Raw genomic sequence first — 24,655 nt, 5'->3', positions numbered from 1 at the left:
ATTACACTCTTGAACCAATTAGAGATGGAAATCGAACACATTACATAAAGTTCGGATTCGGTTCGATTAGATGCCACCAAGTCAAGATCATAAGACGAAATAAACCATTTAAAAAAAAATCTAATATTCATTATTTGTTAATAGGAAAATAATAGCTCTATAAGTTGTATATGGGAGGTGATAGTATTTTTTAAAAAATGTAATTCTAATTTATATTATATAGTTCTATTCTACTGAAGAGTGCTTGTCCCTCCACTAATATTTCTAGAATGCGGCATGGTTTGTTTTGTAAACAAAAGGGTTATGCCATAGAGTATATATAAGTCTAAGAGATGATATTTCAGTAGACCACAGGGAGTCTTAACACCATAATATTCACGTTATAGAATATGGCAAATGGAATTTTTAATAGCGCATTTGTTTTGTTGTTGTTTTTTTAGATTTAAACATGACAGACGATACTAACTTTTCCTCTTTGGAAGGCCACTAAAAATGACTTTCTACTTTGCATTCGTATTCTTATGATTGCTTCCCTTCCACTATGAAACCTGAAGACCTCGGACTGAAACAAATACATTTAGCGAGCTGTTCTGGAAGAAACATCCCTTGAAGGCTACATACAAAGGAGGAGGAACGGTTTGTGTGATATAGAAATGGGGGAAGGGGGGGGGGGTAAAAAGCAACATTAGCGTTGATAAGAGGGTTTTGAAGTTAAAAAAAAACCCTCTTGAATAAAAAACTAAAGCAAACTACAGTCAGCAAATTCCATCATCGTAGCTAAGAGGGTTCCGTGTTTAAAACTCCTTCCAGCGGGATTTAAGGTTAAAACCCTCCCTCTTTATTTTAAAAACTAAAGCAAGCTACAGTCACCGAATTCCATAAGCGTAGCAAAGAGGAGTTTTGATTTTAAAACGCCCTCTTCCTTAAAAAAAGCAAACTACATTAATTAAATTCCATGAGCGTTCAACTAGGGAATGATCGTCATGTCTTGTAAATCCGTCGGTTGCAGTTCCTTTACTATCCTTCTTGCTTCCAGCCCTTCTTGCTTCCAGCCCTTCTTGCTTCCAGCCCTAGCCATATTCACATTCAATTAACTAATTTTTTTGATCGATTCATGTCTTATCAGGTTCAGTGAATAATTGTGCAAAGTTTTAACTTAATCAGAGAATGAGAAATGACAGAAAAAACATGTTCAAACTTTTTACAAACTCAGACAGAGTTAGTTTATAATAAAAAGTATTCACGGATTCGTCGTAGAATCATTTCATTTCCGTCGGCTGGTTATCATGTTCCACAAAAATTAAAGATCTGTTCACTTCAACTTTTCATTTGTTCAACTGTCCCATTATATTCAGACACAACTGTTAAATGGCACGATACCAGAAATGACCACGACCAGAAATGCAGAAATTTGACATCAAACGCTAAATACCACTGACTCACGGGCTGATTCATTGATCAAGAAATCTCTTAAACTGTCGTACGGATCCGCATGAAATTTCGAACACAAATTCCTTTTACCTCATAGGCGCTCATTATTACCAGATTTGACATATTTTGAACTTGAAAGCTATTAACGATACATCTCATAGACTACTTTAGTTATACCCGCTACTAGGTAACATTAAAAGATCACATTTTGTTCCTAACAAGGGTACTCTATAGAAGCATTTCCATTCTTTTGTACAAGTAACGTTAAAAAGATAAATTTAGATCTATTTCGCCACATTTAAATGGGTTCAGATTACTTCAGATAAACAATTACAATGAATAAAACCAAATTGATATTTCTATTTAATTAGAAAACAAAATACCAAAATAAATGTAGAAAGGGAAACGGGAAAGTGGCATTCAATTGAAGCCTTCGGAAAATGTAGATAATCCTCCAGGTCTGAAACTGATGATATGAAGAAATGTATGCAGTGTCTTATACCGTCCATTGCTAGCTTTAAGATTAAAGGTTGAAAAAAAAGTAAAAGTAACCAAAGGTCGAACTATAGTATTAGAGTGATTGAGAAGCCGAAGAAAAATCATAGTGTATACGAAGGACTAAGGAAAGAGAGTGAGAGAGAGAGGATGGAAAGAGAGAGAGCTATAATAAACAATATAAAGTCTGTGAACAAACTAACGGGCGTAGCCGCTGTTTACTGCTAGTAATTTATAGATGTACATTTTGTTGAAATTATTAATACGTTTATATATTTCATTCAATTAGTTAATAAATGGAAAAAAATATTTGATATTGAGCCATTGATACTTTTTCCATTGTGATCTTAAACGCAATTTTTTTTTTTACCAATGCGCGAATCTATGAATGAAGCTTGAGTTATTAATGAAGAAGTCTGTGACTTTAAAACAAAACCTACATCCCCTGAAGTTTTTCATTTAAATGTGGTGTAATTTTTATGAAAAATCTGCTTGCATAGAGAAAAGTAGTCGTTGCATAAGAACTTTGAAAGGTCTAAAATATCATAATGTCTAATTTTCATTTTCTTTTTTTTTTTTGGTTTTGAGATCTAAACGGGACGGAGGGACGGGCTGACAGACCACACAAAAGCAATAGCAGCTTTTCCCATTCGAGGGGCCGCTAAAAATTAACCAATTAGTTAATTAACTATGGATAATTAATTATTTTTGACTGATCTGGTGGTATAAGTTGAATACTTTATACTTTATTTTTAAAGTTGGAAACTAACAATAGATAACTATAAAACCTTCTATTTTCAAAACCATTTCTATGGTACAGTGGTCAATATATGGACTTTATGAGGCTAGAGCCCTTGTGTTCGAATCTATGTCGTTCAACTTTTATTTTCTTCTATAGTCTCGTGGATGGTAACATAATTATTAGCCTTTCTTCAACCTTCTATTTTTTTTAAAAGTATTTCTTCATCGAGCTTGTTTACATCAATATCTGTTCAAGAGAAAACTGCTTTTCCCTTATGACATAAGGAAAATAACAGACTAACTACTAACTAACTAAAAGACAAAAAAGGCTAGTGAATGAAATTTATATCCAAGTTTATTGCAAGTAAATTAACCAAACATTGTAGATAAGAACTAAGTATCTAAATCAACAATTATTAATAGCCTACATTTGCTAGGGAAAAAAGACCATATCAAAACTAAGATATTTGAAGCATCAAGTATAATTTAAAGGCGATAATTCCCCTGGGACCAGTCTCTATTTCAAATAAATATACTGCTCAGTACATTTCAATTCAATACAATTTATGTATAGATGAAAAAGAGATTCTCGGAAATTAGTATATCAAGAAGTAAAATATGAAGATCTAATGATGTCTACAGAACAGCAAGTACACTTACTATCAGCAGGCCTACTGTACCAAGAGATAGGTCTTTTTCAAAAGCTAAAACAACATCTAGATAGCACGCAAACAAACTAGCTCTTGTATCATTCTATTCTCCCATTTACTCAAGTTGGGCAACAGCAATACCTGGGTCATCGAACAGGAATACCTGTGTCATCGGACAGGAATACCTGGGTCATCAGACAACGGCCGTGGTCACCTTTATTTTTCACTGGAATGCTTTTTATTTCTAGAAAACGGAAGAACCTACATATAGGAAATTATAAACCTTTTGTGTTCATTCCCACAATGGAATGATTTTGTTATGTTTCAATTGTATTTCTAAGTATAAATAAATTATGGTAAAAGTATTGATTTTTGCCTGTTTCTAAGTGCTAGTATACACACTAATAAGCTACATGTCCTAGGGTCTCCTATTCTGTGTGTCAATGAAATCTGGATGCAGCACTAAACCAGTCAAATGTTCTTCAATAGTTGTCTTTGTTAAAAATGCCTTAAACAGTCATTTTATTTCTTTTTTCTCATATCGAATCAATTAGTTACAGATATTATCTACATAGATCTACATCCCTCTCCCCCCTCTCTCTCCCAAACTCGTTTATGTCTCTATCAATCCAAAGATGAAGTCAGTAACACACTTAGTGTGGTTACTACACATTTGACTAGCACAGAATTTGGCACGAGATGCGAACTGCGTCAGAAACAACAACAACAACACACATACTCTTCATACTCATACAACTAGCATTCCTTTCCACGCCATCAACACACACAACTAACATTCCTTTCCACGCCATCAACACACACTTACAACTAGCATTCCTTTCCACACCATCAACACACACAACTAGCATTCCTTTCCACACCATCAACACACACTTACAACTAGCATTCCTTTCCACGCCATCAACACACACTTACAACTAGCATTCCTTTCCACACCAGCAACACACACAACTAGCATTCCTTTCCACACCATCAACACACACTTACAACTAGCATTCCTTTCCAAACCATCAACACACACTTACAACTAGCATTCCTTTCCACACCATCAACACACACAACTAGCATTCCTTTCCACACCATCAACACACACTTACAACTAGCATTCCTTTCCACAACATCAACACACACTTACAACTAGCATTACTTTCCACGCCATCAACACACACAACTAGCATTCCTTTCCACACCATCAATACACACTTACAACTAGCATTCCTTTCCACACCATCAACACACACTTACAACTAGCATTCCTTTCCACACCATCAACACACACTTACAACTAGCATTCCTTTCCACGCCATCAACACACACAACTAGCATTCCTTTCCACACCATCAACACACACTTACAACTAGCATTCCTTTCCACACCATCAACACATAATTACAACTAGCATTCCTTTCCACACCATCAACACACACTTACAACTAGCATTCCTTTCCACACCATCAACACACACAACTAGCATTCCTTTCCACACCATCAACACACACTTACAACTAGCATTCCTTTCCACACCATCAACACACACTTACAACTAGCATTCCTTTCCACGCCATCAACACACACAACTAGCATTCCTTTCCACACCATCAACACACACTTACAACTAGCATTCCTTTCCACACCATCAACACACACTTACAACTAGCATTCCTTTCCACACCATCAACACACACTTACAACTAGCATTCCTTTCCACACCACGATGTTGTATTTCTTCCCTAGCTAGGTTTGACCTAAGGAATGAAATACGTTTCCTCTTTTCTTTCTCTTTTGTTTGTTGGTTTTAACAATAGTGGAACTATACTCCAGTGTATGTATTTCATACATTCGTTAGATTTAGGGTTATTTACCCTTGTTATAACGTTTCTATGAACTCACACTTATTACACTTATTACACTTATTATAAGCTTTGTTTTTTAAAAAGTAATTTTTAATTTTTTTGTACTTGCCTTTTGTTTCAAATCACTAACTACATAGGTGGTAGAACTGTGAGACATAACTAAAATCTAGAAACAAAAAATGTTTTTTTTAGCAGACGTAAAAGTCAAAGATGTTCATACTCTGGAACTGTGATCGTTACTTTTTGTTTTACCCAGAATTTAGATCTAGAAGCACCATGGTCGCTGCATGCTGAGTAGTCATTATGCCTACTCACTCTTCAGCTTTTCATTAGATGTCCTACAAAAACTAGCTGTCCCAAATCTCTGAGTAAGTCTTGGGTTTAACTCAGACAATATTCTTTCTGGGGTTTTCTTTCTAGTTTGTATACAGAGGTCAACATTTTGTCATATTGTCTATAAGCGTTTTGTAACTGCGTCGATGCAGCAGAAATGTGAGGCTTTGATTATTTATTATATACATTCCTTCTCTCTCTCTCTCTCTCTCTCTCCCTCTCTCTTTTGCATACATACATACATACTAAACTGTCGCAGATATACCTTCACACAATAATGACAGTAACTCAGTCATAGAGCATCCAATATTGAACTATAATAATATAGGCTGTTCAGGGGACAGTAGTCACATTCTACATGTTGCGTAGAACTATCCCTTTTAAGTGAAGTACGCTTTTTGTTTACATCTTTTTATATGCTTAGTAGCTCTATATTCGAAGAACTTTTTTTATGAATCTAGATTTCAAGCAAATATTACACATATTGAGTTTTTTACTAAGCATGTATAATCAATGCTTGTACATCGGTTACAGGAACTGGTCACAAAATGTTTGAGATAGAATTGTATCAACTAGCTAGATCTATTAGTAATGAAATCACAAAGAAAGAACATCAATGTTCAAATAAACTAGACTATATACAAACAGAATAAATACAATTATAATGTAGACATTCAATAGCATGTTGTGCTGATCGCAAGCTATGATCAAGTTTCTTATATCCTTATTACCTTCCTCGAACAAAGGTTGGGCACATTCACTAAACCAAAGGTTTGGATACCATAGCAATCAACTATTGACTCATCTAGAATAATCAAGTGGGTTGTAGTGCAGTCACTTGTGTTGAGAAAACAAAATGTCTATAGATGCAACAATTAGTCAGTCTCACTGATAGAAGGTATACTATGCATTGTATTTAGTTGAGTAACTATGGAGTGTAGATATATTCAATTTTCAGCAAACGTACAATTGGAGATTCAATAAACCCGAAACTGATCGAGATATCTAGAATAGGTAAAGACTAAAGGCTGAGGAAATATGTGCATCAAGGACTTACAAAATAAAACTTATTCTCCTGAGCAGTTCGGTAATAAATAACTAGCATGCTCTTTGTTTTTAAATGAAACTCGCCTGTTTGATGCTGACTGATTTGTAAGCCAGTTCAAGCAGTCACTACACTAGTTTTCAATTCTAGAATCATGACAAACTATTACAACATTTTTAGAATTAACTGTCAGTTTTCTTTGTAGTCCAGCTCCCCCCCCCCCCAAATCTACTTGCATAGACTCAATGTGTAGCAATGGAAACTTCAGGACGTCCAGTGTTTAGTTTTGATGAACGACTTGTCGCTGCGCTGTGCAAAATGTGCTAAAGGTCCCAATGGGACCATGTAATGCATAGAATTTAATTGTTCCCAGTGAAATAGAAATCAATTAAACAAATGTTTCTTAATTATTTTGTTTTTAACAAGACCAGTTTAAAACAGCTTAAAGAATGTACGAGAGGATTTTTAAAAAAATTGAGCAATGAAAGAGTCTATTTTAAAACTTGACTACTGCGACATTTCTAAGAGACATTCAGCGCACTGAGCTACAACACTAGAAACACTAAATATGTATACCAAGTAAAAAGTTCATGGCCTAACTATAACTGCACGCTTACTCATAAAATACGATTTGATCTAATTATACAATTATACAAGTTATTACTCTCTAGTGTTCTCTCGTTGGAAAAATTTGAGCAATGTATTTGGATATTGCATTTCCTTTGATTTTCAAGTATCACCAATCTCTCATATTACATTTTCGTTGAAAAAATGTCTGTGGTCAAATATTTCAAACAGCCACCCAACTGCCTAATGTCTGCCTCTAAAACTTATGGTTGATTATCAATTGATGGTAATGTTTTACTCGATTTTTAAAAAAATCCAGACAACATATTCGGCCACCATGAACACATTTTGCGATTCTATCCTGCGTGCAGTATCAAAGTATGAAATGAAGATATTGACTACATGTCGCCGAAAATTCCAGCAAACGTTTTCCTCAAATTTTTCATGGTGTCTTCCTCATCTCTGCTCCCCATTCGAGCAAGTCCTGGAGGTGCAGCATTGGGAGCTGGAAATGGCTGAGGTGGTGGATTGCTCATGTGAGATGGTTGATGACCAGGAGGACCACGTGATTGATTCGGTGACTGTTGTAATAACCTGAAATATAATCACCATAAAAATTGTGTGAAATGAAAACATTGACAGAAAAGAAAAAAAATTTTTTTCGCTTTATAAGTTTCATTTGACTCATGTACTGAACAAAGCTACCACCCTCCTTTAAAAATAATGTCATTGGTCACTACAACAACCATGGCGCATTGCTATTAAGCTGACTGTAACAAATACACTCTTCCAGTTACCACATAGAAAAAAGACAACGTAGATGCATCCTAGATCCAAGCACTGGCATCAAAAGACTTCATCATTGTCAGTGTGACAGACAGGATGTCAAAGTCAAAAAAGTTGTATGCGGAGCGGACTGTTGGACTGACCACTGGCTAAGTTGTAAATATTCATCAAACCACCTAGGCGGCCACAAAAAAAAAAGCAAGCACGCAAAGCGCCTAGCACTTGGACTCACGCTAACAGGCTCGATCAGCCTACAGAATCTGCACCAGAAGGATCCGCTCCCAAGTGAGGCAATTGGACACTGGAACACTAAGTTGTCACAAAAAACACACACACTCTCTCTCTCTATATATATATATATATTTATTTATCTATCTATCTATCTATCTATCTATCTATCTATCTATCTATCTATCTATCTATCTATCTATCTATCTATCTATCTATCTATCTATCTATCTATCTATCTATCTATCTATCTATATCTATCTATATCTATCTATCTATCTATCTATCTATCTATCTATCTATCTATCTATCTATCTATCTATCTATCTATCTATATCTATCTATCTATCTATCTATCTATCTATCTATCTATCTATCTATCTATCTTATTTCTCTCTCTCTCTCCCTCTGATACACTTTAGAATATCACCATTCCTTCCCACTAGTGTTATGCCTCCTCTATTTTGAATAAAACGTCTATTTAATTCAGAACTTCGCTATTAAAACCCTCTAGGCCTAATGGCATTTTGAAGGATTTCTAAATGGTCCACATTTTTAAGTCCACATTGATGTTACTTAGAACAAAAAAGCAAAGAACTTAAACATTGGAGTCTGCAGTGCTAAAAAAGGCTTTCAAAAAATCTCCTCTCTAATGGGCACTGGATATATAAATAAAAAGCGAGCTATTTATAGACTTTCAGTATTTTATTTTTCTGAAACTTTAACTAGATAAGACCCCCCTTCCCTCTAACAAAAAATTAACTTTCGCTGGAAGAGTGTCATATGCTCTCCCAAAGGTTTCAAGGGCTAAGCGGTTTTTTTATATATTTTATTTTATTTTTTGCATTCTGAGCTTCAGAAATTCATTCTCCTGATGTCCACACGACCACAACGCCTCTCCTGGTAGGAAGAGAAGGTCTAATAAATAAAGTTTGCGACGGTAGCTTCTGAATTGTCAGAGACACATTTGGTGATTCGAGGCATGTAAAACTGCAACAGGCTTTGTCGTTGTAACATCTTTCTCGTATTCAGTAACTTGGGTTCTCAAAAACGTCTTCAACGAGTTTTCAAGAAATTTGACATTTAATGTATATCTGTCTTTGAATGTTGCCATGGCAAAGTCACTATTTTCAAACTATATAGCAACTTGAGTCAGTGTTATGGATCCATCAGCGCTCAAGTTTCAGACATACACAGTTTCCAGTAACTGATCTATACAATTATAAACGTGTTTAATCTTTTTAAATTCCTTATTTACTTACCCATCAGCAGGCCGATTCTGTGGAGGTTTAACAGATGGACTTGATGATGCCTGATTTTGTGGACTACCGTTCATCTGATGCATAATGGCGTGACTGCTAGTAGCTTTACTGAAAATATTGTTTACAGATATAGTGATGGTTTTGTTAAGAACAACTAAAAGTGCAAACAATCCTAAAAATATAAACTACTAGTCGACCCACGGCTTAGAATACGCCGCTTTTTACAGGGCCGGCCTTAGGGCACTGCAACTTATGCAACCGCAGTGGGCCCCGCACTGTCATAGGCCCCACGCTAATCCTAGGCGTAAATTATTAAATTAAACCATTTTATAACTTATAACAGATTTTCCGCGGCCTCCTGATTTACCAGGTGCTCCTGGAAATCTCCTGAAATGGCAACATATACGAAAAAGTCTTGGAAATCTCCGGAAATTATTAAAATCTCATGAAAATCTGAAATATAGACAAAATTGTCATTTTGGGGTGTCATTCAATATGGAAAACGCCAATCCTAAGCACGATAAGTAAAAACGGCATTATGCATAATTGTGTAATCTGGTGAAAGAAGCTTCTCGCGCCTCAAACTAATGAAGAATTACTTGAAGTCAACAATTCTCAAAGATAGATTGAAACATTTGGTAATTCTTGCTATTGAGCGTGGTCTATGTAGGAAATGGAATTATTATGATATACTGTATGACTTCGCTATACGCAAGGCTCGTAAAGTAATTCTGTACTAGTAAAGAATGAATAAAATGCAAAGACGAATTTATTTTCTAATACAAACTCTTAATTTTCACTTATTATTCGTATCCCTACCCATAGAGCCTCACAATGGTTAAGTCCGGCCCTGCTATTTAGTGACGGGTGAATACTACTTGTTCTCTCCCCCCCCCCCTCTCTCTCTTTTTTTCCGCTAAAGTTACTTGAGGTAACTCCGACTTGCAGAAATAAAAGAGTGATCTTTCTATGACTTCTTGGTGGTGTCAGGATGGTTGAGCCATGAAGAGAATATATATATATAGATTTTTTCTAATTATTACATTAAAAAGTCAGCACTTCGAACTAACTGTTATATACTAGAAAGCAATACAAGTAAGTGGGGTTATTAAAAAATTCTTTTTTTAAACAAAGTTTATTTGAAGTGTAATTGTATCAATCTAGAGTCTAGACCAACAACAATAAATCTGGGTGATTAAAAAAAATTATAACAATTGTTTTATGTTTAGCGCTATTTCATGCTTTTAGCTTTCTCAATGCAATAAATGATATTATCTATTATCTGGACCTGTTGGGAAAATAAAGGGGGGGGGGAGAAAAGGATATCTGGGTTAATTTTACCATCATCATCATCATCATCAATCCTTTGAGTTCCTCATGGAACTTAGGGCCTCGACAAAAACACGCCACTCTCCAGGGTCTCTTGCTAGTTTTTTGATGGTTTCCCAGCTCTTCCCGGTCCTCTCGGCTTCTTCAAGTACACTTCTTCGCCATGTTCTTTTTGGTCTTCCTCTGCGTCTTGTTCCCTGGGGGTTCCACTCTAAGGCCTGCCTAGCTCTGTTGCTGGTATCTTTTCTAAGGGTGTGCACTTCTATATTTTTCTGTCCACTCATCACCCACAGTTTGGTGTTTTCTACTTTGTCATACCAGTGTATTTTTAGGATATTTCTCAGGCATCTGTTGATGAAGGTCTGTATTTTTTTTGTTGTGGCTTCAGTTGTTCTCCATGTTTCAGAACCATACAGTAGGACAGCCTTGACATTAGAGTTAAAGATTCTTAGTTTAGTCTTGTTTGAGATGTGAGGAGATTTCCAGGTTGGTTTTAACTGTGTAAATGTCTGACGCGCTAGATTTATACGGCGTTTAATGTCTTCATCTGTTCCACCTGATATACTGACTACACTCCCAATGTATATAAAATCCAGTACTATGTCTCCAATTTGTTTATTGTTTACTTTAAGTACTTTTGTTTTTTGGTGGTTTATTTTGAGGCCTACTCTTTTTCCTACTTCGCTTAGAGCTGTGACCTTTTCTTGCATATCCTGTAGTCTATGTGATAATAGGGCTATGTCATCAGCGAATTCCAGATCTTCCAGCTTTTGTGTGAGAGTCCATTGGATTCCTGCGTTAGAGTAGGCTTCTTTACCAAAATCATTTTTTAAAAGCATTTATTTGAAAAAGGGGGAACGGCCTGAATTACTCAAGCCTCCTAAGGCCGGATTCTAACCACTCTGCTAGTGAGGTGTGGATGAAAATAGAAGAATTTATAGTTGTCTATTATTTCAAACTTACTTTAATGCGGTGATTAAAGGGGATTAATTCAGCTTATACCAACACCTCAGTCAATTAAAATTTCTGTCCCTTGTTTGAGATATAAAACAAAATAATTATTTACCAATGGGTGTGCAAACTTTTTACCAGACAGACTGACAGAATGAGTTGATATAAGCTTTGTAAAAAATCCAGTGCTTTTCACTTTTCTTCAAGGCTCATTGAGTAGATGAATTCAACTGAAATATGCAACCGATCTTAGCTAATAGGTCTGCTAGTTTACTCTTCGAAGCAGGTCATTACTGCTAATTGCTAGTCTAGTCTAGTCCTAAAGACTGTCTACACAGTACAAAACAAATGAGCCTAGAGACAAAACTGGAACTAACTATCCTGTCTACAAAACAAATGTATTTAGAGACTTCAAGTTCTCACCTTAAGGACATAGAAACTGGCTTGCACATCGTCTGCATTTTGGCTAGCACCAGCTCTGCAATCAGGCGTCTGTCTTCTTCTTGAGCTTCTCCTAGCAAGGTCATGGACGAGCCGTTCACCTAATGAGACAAATGTCATTGTTGTCAAAATCTTACTATACACAGATTTTTATTAAGTTATATTTGTGTATTTTCTTTCTTTACAAAAGTGGAATTGAGCATCTGAAGCATTATTTTGACTGATGAGAAAATACTGTCAAGACAAAAACTCAGAGGCGGCCCGCCAATGGATACGGAACTATTCAAGCCATAATCTGGTTTTGATTTTCCAAAGTAATAAAATGTAAAAGAATCATTTTTTAATTGAAAAAAAAAAGAACAACCTATTATCAATAGGTTAAGAAAGTAAATGTAATATAAGTCAGAAAATCGATTTCAGATAATCATTTGGCGTTATTTTTAACTTGAAAACAAATTGAACAACATATTATAGATAATGATATTTCTGACTTAGGCCTACATTAATTATTTTTTTTTTACAAAAGAGAAATCAACTTCTCAATAAGTTTTCTAGTTGTGTTTTTTTTTTCGATAGAAAACGACAAACCAAAAGAAAGAGGACACAAAACTAATAGCGATCTGACGATGTCCCTTAAAAAACAAAAAAAAAAAAAAAACACACACACAAACATTGTTTGGGGACTAGCATAGGCCCTGTGTACACGGAAGGCACGCCACTGCACGAGTCACTAGGGAATACATTTTCGACATGGAATATCCCCTCTTCTACTACAAAGATACATTTTGCGGTTGAAAAAAATGTTTAAAAAAATGCTTTTGTATGTATGCTTCTAACATGGTCAGTGCACGGTGCAAACTCTCTTGTGGACATGTTGGAGTGCTGCCTTTTAAAAAGTAATAATAAAAGTAACTCTGATTGGAATTCGAAGTCGCACCCTCTTTGATTGATCAAGTGCGACGGATGTCCAAAAAGGTTGGAGATTTTTCTTTGAAAGGCTTTTACCCCGTGGCCAGAATGAAGACTTGGCTCTTCACCGACCCTTCTGTCTGGAGACCCCCCCCCCCCAATAACTAGATGATCATTGAATCACATTCGTTTGGTCACTGTCTGTCTGTCTGGAGAGCCCCAATAACTAGATGATCATTGAATCACATTCGTTTGGTCACTGTCTGTCTGTCTGGAGAGCCCCAATAACTAGATGATCATTGAATCACATTCGTTTGGTCACTGTCTGTCTGTCTGGAGAGCCCCAATAACTAGATGATCATTGAATCACATTCGTTTGGTCACTGTCTGTCTGTCTGGAGAGCCCCAATAACTAGATGATCATTGAATCACATTCGTTTGGTCACTGTCTGTCTGTCTGGAGAGCCCCAATAACTAGATGATCATTGAATCACATTCGTTTGGTCACTGTCTGTCTGTCTGGAGAGCCCCAATAACTAGATGATCATTGAATCACATTCGTTTGGTCACTGTCTGTCTGTCTGGAGAGCCCCAATAACTAGATGATCATTGAATCACATTCGTTTGGTCACTGTCTGTCTGTCTGGAAAGCCCCAATAACTAGATGATCATTGAATCACATTCGTTTGGTCACTGTCTGTCTGTCTGGAGAGCCCCAATAACTAGATGATCATTGAATCACATTCGTTTGGTCACTGTCTGTCTGTCTGGAGAGCCCCAATAACTAGATGATCATTGAATCACATTCGTTTGGTCACTGTCTGTCTGTCTGGAGAGCCCCAATAACTAGATGATCATTGAATCACATTCGTTTGGTCACTGTCTGTCTGTCTGGAGAGCCCCAATAACTAGATGATCATTGAATCACATTCGTTTGGTCACTGTCTGTCTGTCTGGAGAGCCCCAATAACTAGATGATCATTGAATCACATTCGTTTGGTCACTGTCTGTCTGTCTGGAGAGCCCCAATAACTAGATGATCATTGAATCACATTCGTTTGGTCACTGTCTGTCTGTCTGGAGAGCCCCAATAACTAGATGATCATTGAATCACATTCGTTTGGTCACTGTCTGTCTGTCTGGAGAGCCCCAATAACTAGATGATCATTGAATCACATTCGTTTGGTCACTGTCTGTCTGTCTGGAGAGCCCCAATAACTAGATGATCATTGAATCACATTCGTTTGGTCACTGTCTGTCTGTCTGGAGAGCCCCAATAACTAGATGATCATTGAATCACATTCGTTTGGTCACTGTCTGTCTGTCTGGAGAGCCCCAATAACTAGATGATCATTGAATCACATTCGTTTGGTCACTGTCTGTCTGTCTGGAGAGCCCCAATAACTAGATGATCATTGAATCACATTCGTTTGGTCACTGTCTGTCTGTCTGGAGAGCCCCAATAACTAGATGATCATTGAATCACATTCGTTTGGTCACTGTCTGTCTGTCTGGAGAGCCCCAATAACTAGATGATCATTGAATCACATTCGTTTGGTCACTGTCTGTCTGTCTGGAGAGCCCCAATAACTAGATGATCATTGAATCACATTCGTTTGGTCACTGTCTGTCTGTCTGGAGAGCCCCAATAACTAGATGATCATTGAATCACATTCGTTTGGTCACTGTCTGTCTGTCTGGAGAGCCCCAATAACTAGATGATCATTGAATCACATTCGTTTGGTCACTGTCTGTCTGTCTGGAGAGCCCCAATAACTAGATGATCATTGAATCACATTCGTTTGGTCACTGTCTGTCTGTCTGGAGAGCCCCAATAACTAGATGATCATTGAATCACATTCGTTTGGTCACTGTCTGTCTGTCTGGAGAGCCCCAATAACTAGATGATCATTGAATCACATTCGTTTGGTCACTGTCTGTCTGTCTGGAGAGCCCCAATAACTAGATGATCATTGAATCACATTCGTTTGGTCACTGTCTGTCTGTCTGGAGAGCCCCAATAACTAGATGATCATTGAATCACATTCGTTTGGTCACTGTCTGTCTGTCTGGAGAGCCCCAATAACTAGATGATCATTGAATCACATTCGTTTGGTCACTGTCTGTCTGTCTGGAGAGCCCCAATAACTAGATGATCATTGAATCACATTCGTTTGGTCACTGTCTGTCTGTCTGGAGAGCCCCAATAACTAGATGATCATTGAATCACATTCGTTTGGTCACTGTCTGTCTGTCTGGAGAGCCCCAATAACTAGATGATCATTGAATCACATTCGTTTGGTCACTGTCTGTCTGTCTGGAGAGCCCCAATAACTAGATGATCATTGAATCACATTCGTTTGGTCACTGTCTGTCTGTCTGGAGAGCCCCAATAACTAGATGATCATTGAATCACATTCGTTTGGTCACTGTCTGTCTGTCTGGAGAGCCCCAATAACTAGATGATCATTGAATCACATTCGTTTGGTCACTGTCTGTCTGTCTGGAGAGCCCCAATAACTAGATGATCATTGAATCACATTCGTTTGGTCACTGTCTGTCTGTCTGGAGAGCCCCAATAACTAGATGATCATTGAATCACATTCGTTTGGTCACTGTCTGTCTGTCTGGAGAGCCCCAATAACTAGATGATCATTGAATCACATTCGTTTGGTCACTGTCTGTCTGTCTGGAGAGCCCCAATAACTAGATGATCATTGAATCACATTCGTTTGGTCACTGTCTGTCTGTCTGGAGAGCCCCAATAACTAGATGATCATTGAATCACATTCGTTTGGTCACTGTCTGTCTGTCTGGAGAGCCCCAATAACTAGATGATCATTGAATCACATTCGTTTGGTCACTGTCTGTCTGTCTGGAGAGCCCCAATAACTAGATGATCATTGAATCACATTCGTTTGGTCACTGTCTGTCTGTCTGGAGAGCCCCAATAACTAGATGATCATTGAATCACATTCGTTTGGTCACTGTCTGTCTGTCTGGAGAGCCCCAATAACTAGATGATCATTGAATCACATTCGTTTGGTCACTGTCTGTCTGTCTGGAGAGCCCCAATAACTAGATGATCATTGAATCACATTCGTTTGGTCACTGTCTGTCTGTCTGGAGAGCCCCAATAACTAGATGATCATTGAATCACATTCGTTTGGTCACTGTCTGTCTGTCTGGAGAGCCCCAATAACTAGATGATCATTGAATCACATTCGTTTGGTCACTGTCTGTCTGTCTGGAGAGCCCCAATAACTAGATGATCATTGAATCACATTCGTTTGGTCACTGTCTGTCTGTCTGGAGAGCCCCAATAACTAGATGATCATTGAATCACATTCGTTTGGTCACTGTCTGTCTGTCTGGAGAGCCCCAATAACTAGATGATCATTGAATCACATTCGTTTGGTCACTGTCTGTCTGTCTGGAGACCCCCAATAACTAGATGATCATTGAATCACATTCGTTTGGTCACTGTCTGTCTGTCTGGAGAGCCCCAATAACTAGATGATCATTGAATCACATTCGTTTGGTCACTGTCTGTCTGTCTGGAGAGCCCCAATAACTAGATGATCATTGAATCACATTCGTTTGGTCACTGTCTGTCTGTCTGGAGACCCCCAATAACTAGATGATCATTGAATCACATTCGTTTGGTCACTGTCTGTCTGTCTGGAGAGCCCCAATAACTAGATGATCATTGAATCACATTCGTTTGGTCACTGTCTGTCTGTCTGGAGAGCCCCAATAACTAGATGATCATTGAATCACATTCGTTTGGTCACTGTCTGTCTGTCTGGAGACCCCCAATAACTAGATGATCATTGAATCACATTCGTTTGGTCACTGTCCCTTGAGCCAATGCAATGGGTTGCCCAAGCAAGTCTGTATATATGAAATGAGTATTGTAAATAGACACATTTAGCATATCGACGCACTCAAGTTGACGGACTCTGTAACGTGATGGTCTTGGCCCAGAATACTCGCATTATTTGTAATACGCCCGTACAGGACTATCCCACATCTCTTAGTAATTGTCGAAGTCGAACACATCTCTACAAAAGTAAAGCACCATTACAATATCTAGGTGGTCAAATATATTACAGGATTATTTTTACAAACGTATACTGGTGAGCAATTAAATATGATAGACATTTATGTGCTTGACCATGAATGGAAACGCACAGTAACCGAATAAAAGCCATAATCCCTTACCAGAATTAGTCCACAGAATTTCATAATAAATATGAGTAGAACGGAGTATGGCCAGCAAGAAAAACAGATAATTTAGGAAAGACTTTAATAGCCTGGCGTTGTGACAGGTGGAGGAATGTGACGCGTGTTTTGCGCGTTTAATGTCTAGGGGATGATTATTTTTAAAGCTATCACACAACAACCCGTCAGCATATAAATCGGGAGCAGGCAGGCAACGAGACAAGCAATGAAAGAAAGATACAAAATTAAAAATGAAGAATATTTATTTACATAAATATTTACATAGAAGAATAAAAGGGGGAGGGTTTGTATCTATCTCTAATCAATACTAGGTTTAATCATCACTCTTGCAGTTAATAAGAGAGTATGTCACTTTGTCTTCTGAACTTAGCTGGTTGTCCTGTTGATGTCGCAGCTGGCTGTGTCCTGGCTTGAGGTTCTGCAGCTGGAGGTGGCGCTCTAGCGGATAGAGGGACGCCGGCGATTCAGTTCTTGTAGAGTCTCAATCCAAAGTTCCGATATCTGTAGTGGGCACAGTAGGGCGGGTGGCCTGCTACCGTGGGCACAAGTTTACTGCGGGCAGAGCTGATCTGCCGTGGGCAGCGTAATGACAGGATAAGTCCAGTGAGTTGCAGAGGTTTTGGCGTAGCTATGACGTCTCACACAGATCTGAGTCTATAGGGACGTCGCACCTAATAAATTGACAGGTGGGCTGTCGAATAGTCGGGCAAGGCCGATAGCGCCAAGTAGTAGAGTTGAGTAGATCCATGTAGGCAGTAGATGATACTCACTAGCAAGTGGCAAGTGATCCGATGAATAGGCAAGTGCAGCGCTGAATAGCACTAAGCACAAAGGTAAATGGTTGAGTGGTGTCTAGTAGACACTGAACAGCAAATAGGCAAGTGCAGCGCTGAATAGCACTAAGCATATAGGCAATAGGTGATTCTCGATAGCAAATAGGTGAGTAGTGTCGAGTAGACACTGAACAGCAAATAGGCAAGTGCAGCGCTGAATAGCACTAAGCATATAGGCAATAGGTGATTCTCGATAGCAAATAGGTGAGTAGTGTCGAGTAGACACTAAACAGCAAATAGGCAGACACCTGAGGGAGGCTGCGGATAAATAAAGACAAGTTAGGACATGTCTCTCATACATCTTATCGATGCCCTCGACTGAGGTGCATTCGTCAGATTAGTAAAATTGCTTTAGATCACAATGGGGAGATGATGACAAAGGGGATTTGGAAAATAGATGGCCGATAGTAGCAATATAGAGATGTACATAAAAGGGGAAATAATAATATAAAAATGTACATAAAAGGGGAAATAATAATCTCAAATAATCAACACAAGTTGGAGAGCGCGCTTGAATGGAGAAGGTGTTCGTTCAAGGGGCGCAACCCTCGTAAGAGTAAAATGAGTAAAGGGGAGATAATTCTATACAGGGGAGATAACTCATATATCCTTTCTAAGCGCAGTATTAGTGCGATAGTAGAATCATCAAGGCAATCAGCCGAGACAAAGGAAATAAAATGGATGTACAAATATATACATGGTTGCATCAACGATCAATTGAGCAACGTAGCATTAATAGAGTAATGCAATAAACAAATAAATACATAGGACATGTTTATGTTTTCTACTTACGCCAGTGAGAAATACACAATGCACTAATTAAATATAAATGGAATAATAAAATACACATAATAGTCTCCAGTGAGAAATATGTACAAAGTAATTAAGATGGAACTTGTGATTAAGTTCGGCTTACCACCAGGTATTCCTCTAGGAGAAAGAATAAATGAAGCAGTCCAGACTCGATAGCTCAGCTCGAATGAGAAAATGAGAGAGGCTGGCTTGATTTAATTTACCTTATATACAGGCCTGGAAAAGACGGGCGGAAACAGGAAATGTCCTAGGCTAAGAATTATCTTACACGTGGGTGAATTAGACTCGAGGTGGGAGTCGCACCTTGGAACGTCGAGAGGCGCTTTGAATAGAGTAATCTCCTAGATCAAAGAGAGACGTGGGAGAAGGGGGGGGGAGGAGTGACTTGCATTCCACACAAGGTGGTGTCATCTGCGCCCGTCAGACATCCGGCCGGTACGATCAAAGAGAATGTGTCTATCTTTACCCCGGTCAAGGGAAGATAAGCGGAAAGACGCGGCCAAGCTATCTCCAATGTGGTCAACTAAATCTAGCCTGGAGAGGACAAGGTGCTGCGGGTGAAGAATTTGGGGGTAGGATGGGGAAATAATTAAAATAAAATAAATAAATAAAGAGTAATAATAATTAATGCTGTGATAAATTTGAGTGACTCTGACAGCGAGCTTTTGACTTGTCACAGGCGTGCGGAAATGGGAAGGTGTGACTGGTCATTTAGGCTTAAGTCATAGAAAGCATTCACAAAATTACAACGTGAGCAGGACATGAGAGTTTAGTCAAAACATCGTGGCGAGATGAAAGAACATAAAAATACATTCCCCCATGCTCCTTATGTCCAGGTGACATCCAAGTTAATTTAAGATTAGTTCGTCTTGTGTCTTAGAAGTTCTTCCAATAGATAAGAAGATGGAGAGATCAGATCATTTTCTCTATATTCAAAACATCATGGCCGAAAATATATTCAGTTGGTAAATGGGTGAATTTGTCCATATAGGGCAGTTATATAATAATAAGCTTTTGAGGGAGAAACGTGGCACTACTAAAAGCGTTGAGTCCATTGAGCGCAGGGCTCTCTGGGGGACATATGGAGTAATCAGTTCGCTAAGGTACAAGGGCATCTCGTTGTTATATATACACTGGTGACAAAGTGTGGCGACCTTGTAATCGATTCTCGCTTTCACGGGAAGCCAATGGAGCATGCGCAAGAGCGTAGTAGCAGAATCTTGTCTAGTTTTTTTAAGGACTATTCGAGCGGCGTTGTTCTGTATACGTTGCAGCTTGGCTATTTTGTCATCAGGTATACCTGCTAGCACGGCGTTGCAGTAGTCAAGGCGGGAGAGTATGAATGCCACAGCTAGCGTTTTTGTTGACTCCGTTGTTAAATATGGTCGGATCTGGCCTAATCTGCGGGGAAGGGGAGACATGGGGGTGGGGTGGGCAAAAGGGAACATAATGAGACGACTAATAACTCGCTCGTGGGCATTACACAAGTTTAGCCTTGTCCTAATTGTGAGGGGAGAACCATATTGAGTGAATCGTTTGGTGAATAGAAACATGTACTAACTATTTCAACAATTAGAAGTATGGGTATGTGAGACGTCAGGACAAAATTGTGGAGTGTCTTCATCAGACTGTTCTATTATTGTAACAAGACAATGGGCTACCATAATGTACTTGTCTAAAGTGGTTGTGTGTGGGCGGAGCATGCGGAGTTCCATTATGTGAAATAATTATAAACGAAGCTAGCATATTCTGAATGATAAGTGTTCAACTATGTTCAACATGTAGATAATGACATTGTCACTAGTGTAGCTACCTCAATGATAAGAGTTCAACTATGTTCAACATGTAGACTTATTGTCACTAGTGTAGCTACCTCAATGATAAGTGTTCAACTATGTTCAACATGTAGACTTATTGTCACTAGTGTAGCTACCTCAATGATAAGTGTTCAACTATGTTCAACATGTAGACTTATTGTCACTAGTGTAGCTACCTCAATGATAAGTGTTCAACTATGTTCAACATGTAGACTTATTGTCACTAGTGTAGCTACCTCAATGATAAGTGTTCAACTATGTTCAACATGTAGACTTATTGTCACTAGTGTAGCTACCTCAATGATAAGTGTTCAACTATGTTCAACATGTAGACTTATTGTCACTAGTGTAGCTACCTCAATGATGTGTTCCTTGCCATCCTTTCCCTGTATAGCCTCAACTGCCACTAGATCCAAACCTCCAAACAATTGACTACACTCATCCACCCAAAGCTTAAACCTGTAAATGCAATAAAAAAAAAAGAAATTAGTGATTAGTCTAGACTTGATCCACAGACTGTCAACTGTCCAACAACAGCGTCAGCATTTAAATATTTTGTTCAAGAAAAAATGTGTTAAATTTTTATTTGAACTATTCACTCTGACAGAAGTTTGCTTGTCTTTTTTTTTCCAAACTATTTCCTGTCCATGACGCCAAGTAAGGATAAGTGCAATGTTTCCCATAGCTACGCAGACCCACTTGCGACCTGCATATTTATTCACATCTAATGCAGACAAAGCCGTTGTTCGCTGGGGTCCAATTAAGTTTTCTTTTCGTCTTCTGACCCTGTCTTCGGCAAGGATTTTTCTTTGAGCCTTAAATAATTGTGTTCTGCAACCTTCGAGAGAGCTCTCCGTCTCTTTCAGAGGCCATCTGATGCCATCTACTTTCAGATGCCATCTGATGCCAGCTACTTTCAGAGGCCATCTGATGCCATCTACTTTCAGAGGCCATCTGATGCCAGCTACTTTCAGAGGCCATCTGATGCCAGCTACTTTCCTCTATGCTGGTGACATGCATGAGTTGACCTTAACAGTGCTGTTACGTCTTTCTCATTGGAGTTTACCCTGTCCTAAAATAAATCAATCACATTATGTCAGCGAGTCATCTGAGAATAGTTATTGGATAAAATGTGGTCAAGCATTAGTAAAACAAAGTCTGATATAAAATATAAAAATAGTAAACATCCAACTTATGTTAGTCCATGATCAATACACAAATTGAACATATGAATAAAATACATACAAAATGAATTCTCACTAAAGTACAATGGTTCTTAAGCACTCTACTAGTTTACATACCACCAATCCAAGAAGAAAAGAAAATAGTTTTGAAAGCAGAGACTGGAGAGTGTGTCCTCTCAGCTTCACCGCTTGGAGGGAATGAATAAAATGGACGCAAGTTGGGGTGAGTCGGCTAAAAAAGGCGTAGAGGCAGAGGGGGGGGGGAGGGGGGGGAGGGAGGTAGAGATATAGACGACATCTGGAAAATGTGTCTTTTTGATCTGGAAACACAGCGACGTGAGCGACCAGACCAAAACCTGATGTGAAACGAAGTACTAGAGAAATACACTTGGTCATCAGTACCCCATTGACTGATCCAAACGAATTGAGACACTTAATAGAAGCTTAGTTGTTGTTTTTTTTTAAATATTTTTTGTGTGTAATTTGGTTGTTTGTTTTTGGCGTCGCTATAAAAGGTTAAGCATTTTAATTATTCATTTATATATATAAATAACTCAAGATTTAGATCTGAAACTTTTAAACATGAAATTTAGCATTAACCCCTCGGCAATAATCCTGGCACATGTTTATTGAAGAGTGAATGATGAAACACGATTTGCTTACCTTACTTAGTAGAGAACAGAATAGTCTAAAATGACGTCATACCACACGCTTGCCAGGATGGCTTACAAAAATGTTATTTTAACCAACACCCGCTGTTATTAGAAACAAGTGACGCGTTTGCTATCTTGGATACGTGTTTATAAGCACTGCAGGTCCAAAGAGGGTAAAAAAAGTGGCTTACATTTACTAAAGAAAAAAAAAAATTAAATATTTCTTTTTGTTTGATCGAAGCAAATAATTCGCAAAACAAACAAACAGGAACAGCGTCTAGTGCGTGTTTTTATTTTTTATGTTTCATATTTTGGAGACTTGAATGTTCTAAGTATTGTTGCACAAATATGGATGACATTTCAATGTACTTACAAGCAGATGACATGTCATAGTATACAATGATGTTCTGTGTGTTTTTAAAATGACATTGTGAATCTAAGCTCACCTTTCATTCATTGCAATTTGTTCCAACATAGCCGATCCTGTATTAGCTTTCCAATTGCCGGATAGAGACTTTCTCCTATATAAAAATAACAGCAATAAATAATATAAAAGTTCTGACGAAAATAAAAGGGGACTATCATATAATATATCATTAGGAGTCACTCAATTGTTTTAACTAAAATGAAATATAAAATCTATCATTAGGATTCACTCAATTGTTTCATTTAGAAGAATAGGAAAATAAAATAGTAATTGAATGCTCTATTTACTCTCTGACCTTTTACTTTCATGATAGTAACGTAGTTTTAAAAACACATTAGAATAGATGTCAATGTAATGTCTAATAAAGGAAAGATACAAACATATACATTCTAACTACATGGGACAGCAAAGAAACATGCTTCTAGGCAGGGGCGGACTAGGTGTCAAAATCGGCCCGGGCATTTCTACAAAATTCGGCCCATAAATTCTCTATCATGTGATGGGCATCCATGTCTATGTGTATCGGTCCTTAAAAATCATTGTTAAGTTTGATAATGTATCGATATGCATGCATACACTGAACTCTATATCTTAATAAGCAATATAGCGTCTTTTTAAATCAGCAATTGTGTAGGCCCTAAAAAGATGAAGCCTACTAGTAGCACTGTCTACATTCTACATTTTATTTTCGGAAAATGTGTTTGATTAATAAGTATTACACTGTAGTGTCTGTGAAATACTTTTTGTTTAAACACGACTCTCAGAGGGGATTTTATAACAATAACAATAATAAGTTAATTTAACATAATAAGGATAGTATAAAACCTTTAACAACTTGATATGTACCATAATGACTTCGATCAGGCATTTCGGTGGCCCTACCGGCCCATTTGGGTACCGGCCCACCGGGCACTTGCCCAAATGCCCATATAGCCAGTCCGCCCCTGCTTCTAGGTCAGAGACACTATCACGTACATTCAAACTACATGCGACACCAAAGAAACATGCTTCTAGGTCAGAGCATAGACTATATATATACAGAACTGCCAACTGTGCGCACCACGCCTATATTATTCAAGTCCCGTACACCGAGGCGTCCTTGGTTGCAGTGTAGTGTTAGAAGAATGACTTCCGGTGAATTAGTTTACTTTATAAAAAAACTATCACTAAAGATAAACACTACGTTCAAAATATTTCTTAGTCATAATTTTGGTAACAGTGCGATAGACATAGCCAGATTTTTATAACAACAAAATCTGATTTACCAACTTAAAAAAAGAGCATTTACATAGATAATGTTCTAACTAGTTTATATATATAATTAAAAACCCATTAAGCACTTTTGTTCAAAAACAAATTATAGTAGTGTGTATGGTCGTATATGTAGATCTAGTTTATAGCCATAGGTCACTAAGTCTGGGTCAAAGTTTACATGTTTACTACGTGTACAATTAATTTTTATTGAAGTAGGAACAATGATTCTAGAATTCTATTAGGTGAAGAAAAATTAGGAACAATCATTTTTTTATGGCTTTAAGAATAATTTGATGTTATTTAGGATTTAATTAGTTTAAAAAATTAATAACTTGAAGAGCTGAAAGTTTTATGCATATTTTTCAATTAGTCATAAATACACGATTG

The 24,655-nt window shown here is 37.8% G+C and overlaps 1 protein-coding gene across 7 annotated transcripts in view; it reads right to left on the bottom strand.

The window, feature by feature from the left end:
- Window positions 1–3,004: 3,004 nt before the first annotated feature.
- Window positions 3,005–24,655, bottom strand: part of LOC106066002 (synapsin-like) — a 102,782-nt gene continuing 81,131 nt past the window's right edge. For all 7 annotated transcript variants that reach the window (XM_056026510.1, XM_056026512.1, XM_056026511.1 and 4 more), the window contains 5 exons: window positions 23,034–23,108; window positions 21,107–21,209; window positions 12,116–12,234; window positions 9,413–9,520; window positions 3,005–7,730 (listed from right to left, as the gene is read on the bottom strand). In XM_056026510.1, coding sequence (XP_055882485.1) covers window positions 7,535–7,730; window positions 9,413–9,520; window positions 12,116–12,234; window positions 21,107–21,209; window positions 23,034–23,108 — 601 coding nt within the window. In that variant the 3' untranslated portion in view covers window positions 3,005–7,534. The remainder of the gene's footprint in view (window positions 7,731–9,412; window positions 9,521–12,115; window positions 12,235–21,106; window positions 21,210–23,033; window positions 23,109–24,655) is intronic.

This window comes from Biomphalaria glabrata, chromosome 4 (assembly GCF_947242115.1).
Source record: "Biomphalaria glabrata chromosome 4, xgBioGlab47.1, whole genome shotgun sequence".
Classification (NCBI taxonomy): Eukaryota; Metazoa; Mollusca; class Gastropoda; family Planorbidae; genus Biomphalaria; species Biomphalaria glabrata.
This window is presented reverse-complemented; position numbering and strand designations above follow the sequence as displayed.